Source organism: Zeus faber (assembly GCF_960531495.2).
Source record: "Zeus faber genome assembly, chromosome: 15".
In the NCBI taxonomy this organism is placed as follows: Eukaryota; Metazoa; Chordata; class Actinopteri; order Zeiformes; family Zeidae; genus Zeus; species Zeus faber.
This window is the reverse complement of record NC_137194.1, coordinates 1,525,258-1,537,971: the sequence shown is the minus strand read 5'-3', so window position 1 is coordinate 1,537,971 and position 12,714 is coordinate 1,525,258. Positions and strand designations below refer to the sequence as shown.

At 41.0% G+C, this 12,714-nt stretch overlaps 1 protein-coding gene across 1 annotated transcript in view; it reads right to left on the bottom strand.

The window, feature by feature from the left end:
* The window catches only part of srms (src-related kinase lacking C-terminal regulatory tyrosine and N-terminal myristylation sites), a gene marked incomplete at its 3' end in the record, with an annotated part of 24,710 nt that extends 13,100 nt beyond the window's left edge, over nucleotides 1-11,610 (bottom strand). The window contains exons 1-3 of the mRNA XM_080015192.1: nucleotides 11,197-11,610; nucleotides 7,632-7,753; nucleotides 4,620-4,786 (exon numbers count right to left, since the gene is read on the bottom strand). Of these exons, the coding sequence (XP_079871318.1) occupies nucleotides 4,620-4,786; nucleotides 7,632-7,753; nucleotides 11,197-11,570 (663 nt within the window). The 5' untranslated portion in view covers nucleotides 11,571-11,610. The remainder of the gene's footprint in view (nucleotides 1-4,619; nucleotides 4,787-7,631; nucleotides 7,754-11,196) is intronic.
* Nucleotides 11,611-12,714: the final 1,104 nt, after the last annotated feature.

Sequence of the window (12,714 nt, the reverse complement as noted above, 5' to 3'; positions counted from 1 at the left end):
CTTGTGAATGAGTGTGGAATCAAGTCATTCTGATTCAGATTCTGACGTATATACAAACTATACTATGTACACTGTAAATATTCTGTGCATCTACTTTATATTCTGTACGTGTGTATGAGACAAATGAGCCTGATGAGTCGCCTGGTGGGATGTTTGTGTGTTAGCTGCTAGCTGCTAGCTGTTTGCTGCTAGCTGTTTGCTGCTAGCTGTTAGCTGCTAGCGGTTAGCTGCTAGCTGTTAGCTGTTTGCTGCTAGCTGTTAGCTGCTTGCTGCTGGCTGTTAGCTGCTAGCTGCTGGCTGCTAGCTGTTAGCTGTTAGCTCTTCGCTGGCGGAGCAGAATAATTATTTGTTTTCAGTGTGAACACAAGGCGTCTGGTTCTCCAAACCCTGTGTTTTACTTCTGCCACCACACGGCAAACAGCAGCATGTTGTCACCCACGTCACCAAAGCCTCAAGTCCCAAACGTAGTTGATTCAATTCCCAGATTTTACAACCTTCTCTCTTTTGGGAAAACAAGATTCATTTTATTCAGCCACTAAAACTCTAGATGTAATGTTCACCATACAGTAGACGTACTGTACGTATCCAGACTCTATCATGTACTTATACAAACAGTATATAAACAGACTGACACTGGGGTCAATGTTGTGTCGTGTGTTTCCTCCTTGTCAACACATTTCAAAAGTTAAAAAAACAAGTTCCCTCAAATTTCCCTCCGTAGGTTTGAATCCTCTGCCGAGCAACAAGTGTTTTCCTGGTGGATCCATCCACTCAAGCACCGTCAACCTGGAATGTGGGTCATAGTCAAGGAGGATCGTTACCACTGCATCGCACTACGATGAAAGGTTGTCAAAATTGTCGTCTTGTCGCTCTTGGCAACCAACAGCTGATGCCTGGTTGGAAACTCGGCAACCGCTTCCAGAAGGTGAGAATCGGGCTCTGATGTGAGGACATTCAAGGACCGTGTTGGGGTCCTTGAAAAACAACACTTGAAAGGAGCGTCAGAGGAGAGGACGCGGGGTCTTCGATTCAATGATTTCACATCAGTCTGATGATTTATTGATCAAAACGATCAGGGGTCGTCACATGACCCATCAGGTCACATGACCCATCAGACTCATCCGTACACCGGGCAGTGAGGGGTTCGATGCCTTGCTCAAGGACACTTCAGCAGTGACAACCCGCTCCACCACTGCCATCACCCTCATTTTGTTGTTAATCAGTGATTGGCAAAAGTGTGGTCTGGGGACCCTCAGGGGCCCGTGGCTCCTATCAGGGGGTCTTTGAAAGTGTGGTGGATGGGAGGGTTGGAGCAGCCACACCTGTTGCAGCAGGTACAACCTCCATCCCCACACCCACTCAGGAGAGGAGCCCTGTCATGACATGTTGGCTGCCTTGTTCCAGCTAGCATCCCCTACGATAAACTGCTCCTAGCTTGTTCCAGCTAGCATCCCCTACGATAAACTGCTCCTAGCTTGTTCCAGCTAGCATCCCCTACAATAAACTGCTCCTAGCTTGTTCCAGCTAGCATCCCCTACGATAAACTGCTCCTAGCTTGTTCCAGCTAGCATCCCCTACGATAAACTGCTCCTAGCTTGTTCCAGCTAGCATCCCCTACAATAAACTGCTCCTAGCTTGTTCCAGCTAGCATCCCCTACGATAAACTGCTCCTAGCTTGTTCCAGCTAGCATCCCCTACAATAAACTGCTCCTAGCTTGTTCCAGCTAGCATCCCCTACGATAAACTGCTCCTAGCTTGTTCCAGCTAGCATCCCCTACGATAAACTGAGGTTTACAACCCATCCTCCTCTGTGTCTCTGTGTCTCTGCGCCTGAGGGCCCTATAAACTCCACTTGGCTGGCATGTGTTAGGAGCAACTGCTAGAGAAAGGCTTCTTGAAAATCATTCTATTTTTTGTCCGTTTATTTTGTTTTGTAAAAATATTATATTTTTATTCAATACACAGAGATATAATGATGTGATTTTAGACAAACAACTTCAGTCCTTTTGTACTTGATATTCACTGAGTTGAAAACTCTGTTTTTAATATTTTGTTGCAATACAAACATTTCAAATACATTTCCCTTGATTGTGTGTGTGCACGTGTGTGTGTGAGTACAAGTGCACGCGTGTGTGTTTGTGTGTGTGTGTACATGTTTGTGTGTGTACATGTTTGTGTATGTGAGTACATGTGTGTGTGTGTGTGTGTGTGTGAGTACATGTTTGTGTATGTGTGTACATGTTTGTGTGTGTACATGTTTGTGTATGTGAGTACATGTGTGTGTGTGTACATGTTTGTGTATGTGTGTACATGTTTGTGTGTGTACATGTTTGTGTATGTGAGTACATGTGTGTGTGAGTACATGTTTGTGTGTGTGTACATGTTTGTGTATGTGAGTACATGTGTGTGCGTGTACATGTTTGTTTATGTGAGTACATGTGTGTGTGTGTGTACATGTTTGTGTATGTGAGTACATGTGTGTGTGTGTACATGTTTGTGTATGTGAGTACATGTGTGTGTGTGTACATGTTTGTGTGTGTGTGTGTGTGTGTGTGTGTGTGTGTGTGTATATGTTTGTGTGTGTGAGTACATGTGTGTGTGTGTGTACATGTTTGTGTGTGTATGTGAGTACATGTGTGTGTGTGTGTACATGTTTGTGTATGTGAGTACATGTGTGTGTGTGTACATGTTTGTGTGTGTGTGTGTGTGTGTGTGTATATGTTTGTGTGTGTGAGTACATGTGTGTGTGTGTGTACATGTTTGTGTGTGTATGTGAGTACATGTGTGTGTGTGTGTACATGTTTGTGTGTGTGAGTACATGTGTGTGTGTGTACATGTTTGTGTATGTGAGTACATGTGTGTGTGTGTACATGTTTGTGTGTGTGTGTGTGTGTATATGTTTGTGTGTGTGAGTACATGTGTGTGTGTGTGTACATGTTTGTGTATGTGAGTACATGTGTGTGTGTGTACATGTTTGTGTGTGTGAGTACATGTGTGTGTGTGTGCGTATGTGAGTACATGTGTGTGTGTGTGTGTGAGTACATGTGTGTGTGTACATGTGTGTGTGTGTGTGTGAGTACATGTGTGTGTGTACATGTGTGTGTGTGTGTGTGAGTACATGTGTGTGTGTGTGTGTGTGTGTACATGTGTGTGTGTGTGTGTGTGTACATGTGTGTGTGTGTGTACATGTGTGTGTGTGTGAGTACATGTGTGTGTGTGTGTGTGTGTGTGTGAGTACATGTGTGTGTGTGTGTGTGTGTGAGTACATGTGTGTGTGTGTGTGTGTGTGAGTACATGTGTGTGTGTGTGTGTGTGTGTACATGTGTGTGTGTGTGAGTACATGTGTGTGTGTGTGTGTGTGTGTGTGTGTGAGTACATGTGTGTGTGTGAGTACATGTGTGAGTACATGTGTGTGTGTGTACATGTGTGTGTGTGTGTGTGAGTACATGTGTGTGTGTGTGTGTGTGTACATGTGTGTGTGTGTGTGAGTACATGTGTGAGTACATGTGTGTGTGTGTACATGTGTGTGTGTGTGTGAGTACATGTGTGTGTGTGTGTGTGAGTACATGTGTGTGTGTGTACATGTGTGTGTGTGTGTGTGTGAGTACATGTGTGTGTGTGTGTACATGTTTGTGTGTGTGTGAGTACATGTGTGTGTTTGTGTGTGAGTACATGTGTGTGTGTGTACATGTGTGTGTGTGTGAGTACATGTGTGTGTGTGTACATGTGTGTGTGTGTGAGTACATGTGTGTGTGTGTGAGTACATGTGTGAGTACATGTGTGTGTGTGTACATGTGTGTGTGTGTGTGAGTACATGTGTGTGTGTGTGTGTGAGTACATGTGTGTGTGTGTACATGTGTGTGTGTGTGTGTGAGTACATGTGTGTGTGTGTGTACATGTTTGTGTGTGTATGTGAGTACATGTGTGTGTGTGTACATGTTTGTGTATGTGAGTACATGTGTGTGTGTGTGTACATGTTTGTGTGTGTGAGTACATGTGTGTGTGTGTGCGTGTGTGTGTGTGTATGTGAGTACATGTGTGTGTGTGTGTGTGAGTACATGTGTGTGTGTACATGTGTGTGTATGTGTGTGAGTACATGTGTGTGTGTGTGTGTGTGTGTGTGTACATGTGTGTGTGTGTGTGTGTGTGTGTACATGTGTTTGTGTGTGTGAGTACATGTGTGTGTGTGTGTGTGAGTACATGTGTGTGTGTGTGTGTGTGTGTGTGTGTACATGTGTGTGTGTGAGTACATGTGTGTGTGTGTGTGTGTGTGTGTGTGTGTGTGAGTACATGTGTATGTGTGTGTGTGAGTACGTGTGTGTGTGTGTGTGTGTGTGAGTACATGTGTGTGTGAGTACATGTGTGTGTGTGTGTGAGTACATGTGTGTGTACATGTGTGTGTGTGTGTACATGTGTGTGTGTGTGTGTGTGTGAGTACATGTGTGTGTACATGTGTGTGTGTGTGTACATGTGTGTGTGTGTGTGTGTGTGAGTACATGTGTGTGTGTGTGTGTGTGAGTACATGTGTGTGAGTACATGTGTGTGTGTGTGTACATGTGTGTGTGTGTGTGTGTGTGTGAGTACATGTGTGTGTGTGTGTGTGTGTGTGTGCGTCCTACCGGCTGGGCGCAGGGCTCCTCCAGCACCACCCCCAGGACCTTGGAGTTCCTCTGGTAGTACGACACCAGCTCACCCAGCGTCCCGAACGACAGCTTGTCCGACACGAAGTACGCTCCGATGGAGGAGCGCTGGATCCGGAAGTGGACCACCTTCCCCTCCGCCCTGGCTGCAGGGGGGAGGAGGGGGAGGGGGGGGGGTTAGCCCTTGTTGGAGATATCAAAAGCAAATATGTCATCATGCTGATGACACATGAAGGAAGAAGGAAGAACACACACAAGCATCGTGAGGTAAACAGGTCAGGGGCAGGGGATCCGCAGGTCGTCTAGTAATAGGGAAGGCTGGCGGTTCGATCCCCAGCTGTGCTGCTGTGCTGCCGTGTCCTTGTGCAAGGCACTTAAGTGTGTTTCTATTGGGGATTTAGATTTGTTTGCCAGTTTCCTTCTTGTATGAAAGTGAAAGGTAAGGTAAGGATGTCCCCTCGCTGCGGGCGGAGCACGACGGCACTTTATTCTGGAAAAAACACATTTGTTTTTGTGTGAATACTGAACAATAAACCCAAACCACAGGGCTTCACCACCCTAAACATCTGTAAACTAAGCGACTGACCCCCACCCTGCTGCTGCGCTGTGGCGAGCGACGACCACGCCCCCGTCACCGGAGAAAACCCTCCCCCCCCCAAAAAAAAACAAGGTAAAAGACCCACATTCTTCCGGTATTTTGCCTGAAAAAATGGTTTAAATGTTTTATTTTTTCATTACCCAAGACGGTAAATGAATAAAAAATAAACATGACCCTGATAGTTGCTCTTTAGTGATGTTAAGTGCCTTGTTTGTGCAGCCGTCAATGTAAACATCCTGTTTTATCTGTTGTTTCAGTGGTTTTTTTGTTTTTTTTTACCCTGTTGTGTTTCTGTTGTATTTATTGTTTTGGTTTTTCTTACTCTATTGTGTTTTTATTGTATTCACTGTGATTTATGCCCTTTAACCTGCTGAGGAGCCAGGCCACCTGCATTTCATTGTATTTTAATGTACATTGTATTATCTATACATGATCCATCTGTACATTATCTATCCATCTGGACATATAATTATATACATATACTTTACTCTATATCGATGATATTTATATACTTTATGTAAACGATATACTTTACATAGATTGTACACTTTACATCAATTATATACTTTACATAAATTATATTGATACTTTACACAAACTATATTGATAATTTACATAAATAATGCACGTTATATAAATGCTATACTTTATATAAATTATATTGACATACTTTACGTAAATTATATACTTCAGATTAATGATATACTTTGGATAAACAATATACTTTACATAAATTATATACTACACATCAGTTGTAAACTTTTAAATTATATACTTTATGTCGATTGTATACTTTACAGAAATTGTATACTTTACATAAACGATACCCATATACTTTACAAAAAATATGTACTTCACATAAAGTCTATTTATATATCTTACATAAATGATATATTTTATATAAATGATATTGATATACTTTAAGTAAATTAAATACTTTACATAAATGGTATACTTTACATAAATGATATACTTTTGATAAATGATATACTTTTTTAAATATAATGATAAACTTGACGTACATTATATTAATTACTTACTACTTAACTTAACTTACTTACCTACTTACTTAACATAAACAATATACATTATGTAAATGATATACTATGCGTAAATAACATATTTATGTAAATGATATACTTTACATAAATTATGTTGATATACTTTATGAAAATTATATACTTTACATAAATTATATTGATATACTTTACATAAATGATATACATCATATAAAGGATATACTTTACACCAATGATATACTTTATATAAATTATACACTTTACATTACATTGCATTGATCAGACGCTTTTATCCAAAGCCACTTACAATTGTTCAATCACCGACGGACGCAGCCATCAGGAGCAATGAGGGGTTAAGTGTCTTGCTCAAGGACACTACAGCATGCTAGCAGGAGGAGCCTGGGATCCAACCAGCAACCTTTACATCACTAGACCACCAGCTCTACCTCCTGAGATACCATCCCCTTAATGATCTACTTGACATACACAATATACATATACTTAACATAAATTGTATTGATATACTTAACATAAATTATATACTTTATACAAATTATATACTTTTCGTAAATGATATACTTTACTTTATTAATGATATAGTGTATAATGTACGTTTGCTGGTACCGCAGTGCCACACACACAGTGAGTACGCTGTGTCTGTTTGAGGAGAATCCTGTGATGTTGTAGTCACACACACACACACACACACACACACACACACACACACACACACACACACACACACACACACACACACACACACACACACACACACACATACACACACACACACACACACACTCACACACACACACACACACACACACACACATACACACACACTTTTGAAGCAGCTCGAGAACTGGAGAATGAACAGAGCATTGAAACTGCTGCCAAACCCCCCAGAGAGAGAGAGAGAGAGAGAGAGAGAGAGGGAGAGAGAGAGAGAGAGAGAGGGAGGGAGGAAAGAGAGAGAGAGAGAGGGAGGGAGGAAAGAGAGAGGACATTAAGGTGGATGGTGGTGGGCACCTTGACGGAGAGAAGGGCAGTGATGATGGAGGGAGGGTGGAGGAGAGATGGATGTGTGTGTGTGTGTGTGGGGGGGGGGGGGGTTGGAAGATTAGAAAGCATGGAAGAGGGGGGACGAGTGAGGAGGAGAAGAGGGAAGGATCTCTCCATCCCTCCACCTCTCCAGGTCACCCTGCACCTCCGTCACTACAAGGACTCGTTCGGACAGGCAGAGAGAGACAGGTGGCAGGACAGGCAGACAGAGACGGGTAGAGACAAATGGCAGAAAGACAGACGGACAGACAGAGATAGAGACAGAATGACAGACAGACAGGTACCTGAGATGGTGTGCAGACAGACAGGTACCTGAGATGGTGTACTCGTCGCTGTGGCTCTCGCTGATGCGGAGCAGGAAGGATCCATCTTTGTTTTGTGGAGCCAGAAGGAGCTTCTCCGCCTTCACACGGTTTATGTTCCCATAGTACCACCTACACACACACACACACACACACACTTTCAGCATGTTCTTCATAACAGTGACATCACATCCCCGGTGATGTTCCCGGTGGGAAGCGACATAACTTCCTGTTTTTAGTCCCACACGTTAGCGTGGATCTCGCCCCAAACAGCTGATTTGCAGAAGTGGCAATGTCAACAAAAACCTGAAAAACCCGAAACAAAGCAGCGCCTGTGACAGTTTGAGGGTGTGACGGTCAGGTGAGTTCCTGTTCCCTGCAGGTGGAGTCCAGCTCCATCCTTTCCCTCGTGGCAGCGTTGGAGAAGCTGCAGCAGAGCGCTACGCTTCTCTGCACTGACTCCAGGAAGGTGGCGTTCGTCATCTCCATCTTGGATACCGTGTTGTAGCCCGAACAGTTAGAAATGATCCGATCCCACGTTTTCATCAGACCTGGGTTGAAACATGGCGAACGCATCCTTGAACATCGGAATTTGAATGACTTTCCACTTTCTAATGATGAAAATCCATGAATCCGTTTGTTCCTCCGATAATACACAGGGCGACATTCTGAGGAATGCGATACCAGGAAACATGTTTTCGGACAGTGGTTCTCAACGCCAGGTCGGAGGACCCTCAGAGGGTCCTTGAGGAGCTTCCAGGGGGTCCCCAGCAAAACGATGAACAGTTTGAACGTCACGGTTGTTTAATTTGGAAGATGTTAGAGAGTGTTCAACCCTGACTGTGAGTATCCTGGTTTCACTGTTATCTCCCTCAATTGAGTAGAGACACAAAAATAAGATTGACAACAATAAAAATATTCATCTCGGGTCAGGGTCCCAGAGACCATTTCAAATGGGGTCATGAATAAAATATGTTTCCCAAAGTCCTGGTCGTGAACTTTTGTTTCAAATTTTCTAAAATGTTCCCAACGTGTAACCCTGCTGAAAGGAAGCAGACTGGCTGCAGGTGATCACTGCTCCTTTAAGGTGTGTTTGTTTCACTTCCGGTGGGCGTGGCCTCGCCGGCCCCCATGACGCTCGGGTTTCAGTGAAACTTCAGGGTGCGGGCTGAATAATACCCATAATAATAATAATAATAATAATAATAATACCCATAATAATAATAATAATAATACCCATAATAATAATAATAATAATACCCATAATAATAATAATACCCATAATAATAATAATAATAATAATACCCATAATAATAATAATAATAATACCCATAATAATAATAATAATAATAATAATACCCATAATAATAATAATAATAATAATAATAATACCCATAATAATAATAATAATAATACCCATAATAATAATAATAATAATAATACCCATAATAATAATAATAATAATACCCATAATAATAATAATAATAATAATAATACCCATAATAATAATAATAATAATAATAATAATACCCATAATAATAATAATAATAATACCCATAATAATAATAATAATAATAATACCCATAATAATAATAATAATAATACCCATAATAATAATAATAATAATAATAATAATACCCATAATAATAATAATAATAATACCCATAGTAATAATAATAATAATACCCATAATAATAATAATAATAATAATAATAATACCCATAATAATAATACCCATAATAATAATAATAATACCCATAATAATAATAATAATAATAATAATAATACCCATAATAATAATAATAATAATACCCATAATAATAATACCCATAATAATAATAATAATAATACCCATAATAATAATAATAATAATAATAATACCCATAATAATAATAATAATAATAATAATAATAATAATAATACCCATAATAATAATAATAATAATACCCATAATAATAATAATAATAATAATAATAATAATAATACCCATAATAATAATAATAATAATAATAATAATAATACCCATAATAATAATAATAATAATACCCATAATAATAATAATAATAATAATTATAATAATAATAATAATACCCATAATAATAATAATAATAATACCCATAATAATAATAATACCCATAATAATAATAATAATAATAATAATAATAATACCCATAATAATAATAATAATAATAATAATAATAATAATAATAATACCCATAATAATAATAATAATAATAATAATAATAATAATAATAATAATACCCATAATAATAATAATAATAATAATAATAATAATAATAATAATAACCATCCCAGGCTCCTCCTGCTAGCATGCTGTAGTGTCCTTGAGCAAGACACTTAACCCCTCATTGCTCCTGATGGCTGCGTCCATCGCTGTTTGAATAATTGTAAGTGGCTTTGGATAAAAGCGTCTGATCAATGAAATGTAATTTAGTAACCATAACAATAATAATAATACCCATAATAATAATAATAATAATAATAATAATAATAACAATAATAATAATACCCATAATAATAATAATAATAATAATAATAATAATAATAATAATATTAATAATAATAATAATAACAATAATAATAATACCCATAATAATAATAATAATAATAATAATAATAATAATAATAACAATAATAATACCCATAATAATAATAATAATAATAATAATAATAATAATAATAATAATAATAATAACAACAATAATAATACCCATAATAATAATAATAATAATAACAACAATAATAATACCCATAATAATAATAATAATAATAATAATAATAATAATAATACCCATAATAATAATAATAATCTACACACTGACAATCAATGCTTTATACTGCCACCAAACTCAATAGATTTGTATTGTGACTGTAGATTTGTTTCATGTGACTGTAATGATTATCTCACACACACACACACACACTTTAGTAAACACCAGCTTTGCTGCTGTGCTGGCTGCTTCCCAGCAGGTTTGTGTTGGAATGACACAGAGAAAAGAGAAAGAAACACCGTCCAAGCAAACGCCACCAAGAATAATAATTAATTATTAAATAATAATAATTATTATTATTATTATAAAAGTTATCATTAATAAGTATCACAAGTATTTTTATTGAATGATTGTAGTTTTTGTTGTATGAATAATACTACAAATACTTATTATTATTATTATTATTATATGAAATTATTATTGTTAGAATGATAATAATAGTTATTCATAGTCATTGTCATTAAATAAATAAAACTGTGTTGCACATTTGGTGAAGTGCAGTTGAATTCTCCGCATCAAGTGATTACTGCAGATGAACGTCGAGGTTTCGTCACTGTGCGTAACGACCCGCACGCACGCGCACACGCACTGACCCCCCTCGGATCTGGTCCGCACCCAAACCTGGATTTCATAACTTGTCATGAATTATGAATTATAACAGCTTGGGAAAAGGAAACACGTCCATTCAAAAACAACCGGGGGCGGTAGAAACGACGCGGCACAGCTCGCGGTGCGCACCGGGGACGCACCGGGGACGCACCGCGCGCCGCGTCCGGGACTCACTTGTGTTTGGCGAACTCGTCCTGCAGCAGCGCCACGTAGCTGGCCGGGACCAGGCCGGACCCCGGGGCCCCGGTGAGCCGCTTGGCCAGCACGTAGTCCCCACGCTGCTCCAGCACCGACAGCTTGTCGCCCTCCTTCACCGTCAGCTCCGAGTCGCTGCGGGCCTCGAAGTCGAAGAGCGCGGCGTACAGCGGCACCGGGCGCCGCTTCCTTGGCGACGGGACGCTGATCCTTTCGGACACGGTGTGGATGTCCGCGGAGCGGGGCTCGGCGGTGCTGCTGTTGTTCTGGACGGTGGGGTAGTGGAGCTCGGGCCAGACCCAGTCCCACAGCCGCCTGAGGCACGGCATGCAGCTGCGGCAGCACTTCTCCATCCCGGGGCATGAAGAACCGCGGCGGCGGGGAAGCTCTATCCGGTGAGAGGGCGACACGGGCCCCGGTGATCCGGTGATCCGGTGATCCGGGGATCCGGTGATCCGGCTCCTCCTCCTCCCCCCCCCGCCCCGTCCTCGTCCTCGTCCCCGTCCCGCGGCAGGTTGCGGACCAGCCGGAGGAACCGGTTTGGGGGGGTAGAGCTCCGGGTCTCCGCTGCTCCGGGAGGACCGCGGCTCTGGGAATGCGGAAGCGGGACAGCGGCTCCTGCGGGTCGGATCCGCTCCGTGGAGTTCCCCGCGCGGTTCCTCGAGGAGCGGAAGAATGTTAATCCGGTCTAATCGGTTGGATCGGATCCGGTCGAATCGAACCGGGCGGAGGGAGCGCGAGGTGCAGCCTCACGATGCGTTCAAAAAAAAAAAAAAGTTCCGGTTTTTTGGGAATTTGGCGCGAGGAGCGTGTCCCGCTGCGCGAGCACCTGCGCCCTCCCGTCCCACCGGCACGGGAGGGCGTGCGTGCGTGCGTGCGTGCGTGCGTGGGTGGGTGCGTGGGTGGGTGCTGTGCTGCAAACAAACCAGCGGGTGCGTGTGTGTGTTGTGTTTACAAGGTGTTTTTTCCCCCCAATGTGTGTGTGTGTGTGTGTGTGTGTCAGTCAGTACTGGAAAGTAACGCGGTACAAGTACCTGAGTACCTGATTTTAAAGTATCTCTACTGATTGTATGTGTATCTGTACTATTTCTGATGCAATCCTGTGACTATACTTCTTATAAAAATCAGTATTTGTATTTCTATATATTTGTAAATGACTGAATCGCAGTTAATTTGAAATCGGTGTATGAGCACTGATCTACAGAAGTACTTTATGAAATATTATAGACTCGGGGCACTGGGTATGACTGGTACTTTGACTATGAATACTTGATGGTTTGTGTCAGGGTGTTAGTAGACACAGGGAAGACGTTTCTTTCAGGTCAGTTTGTTTTAGGAAGCGTTTCGAGCGCTGAGCGGGGTCCAAAACAAATCGAACACGACCCGATATTCACATTTCACTTCCAGTTATACAACCTGCGCGACGTGCTGTTGAGAACAGTTTCCCCAATAATGTTCACACTTTTTACAACAAAATAAAATAACAAACAACACCTG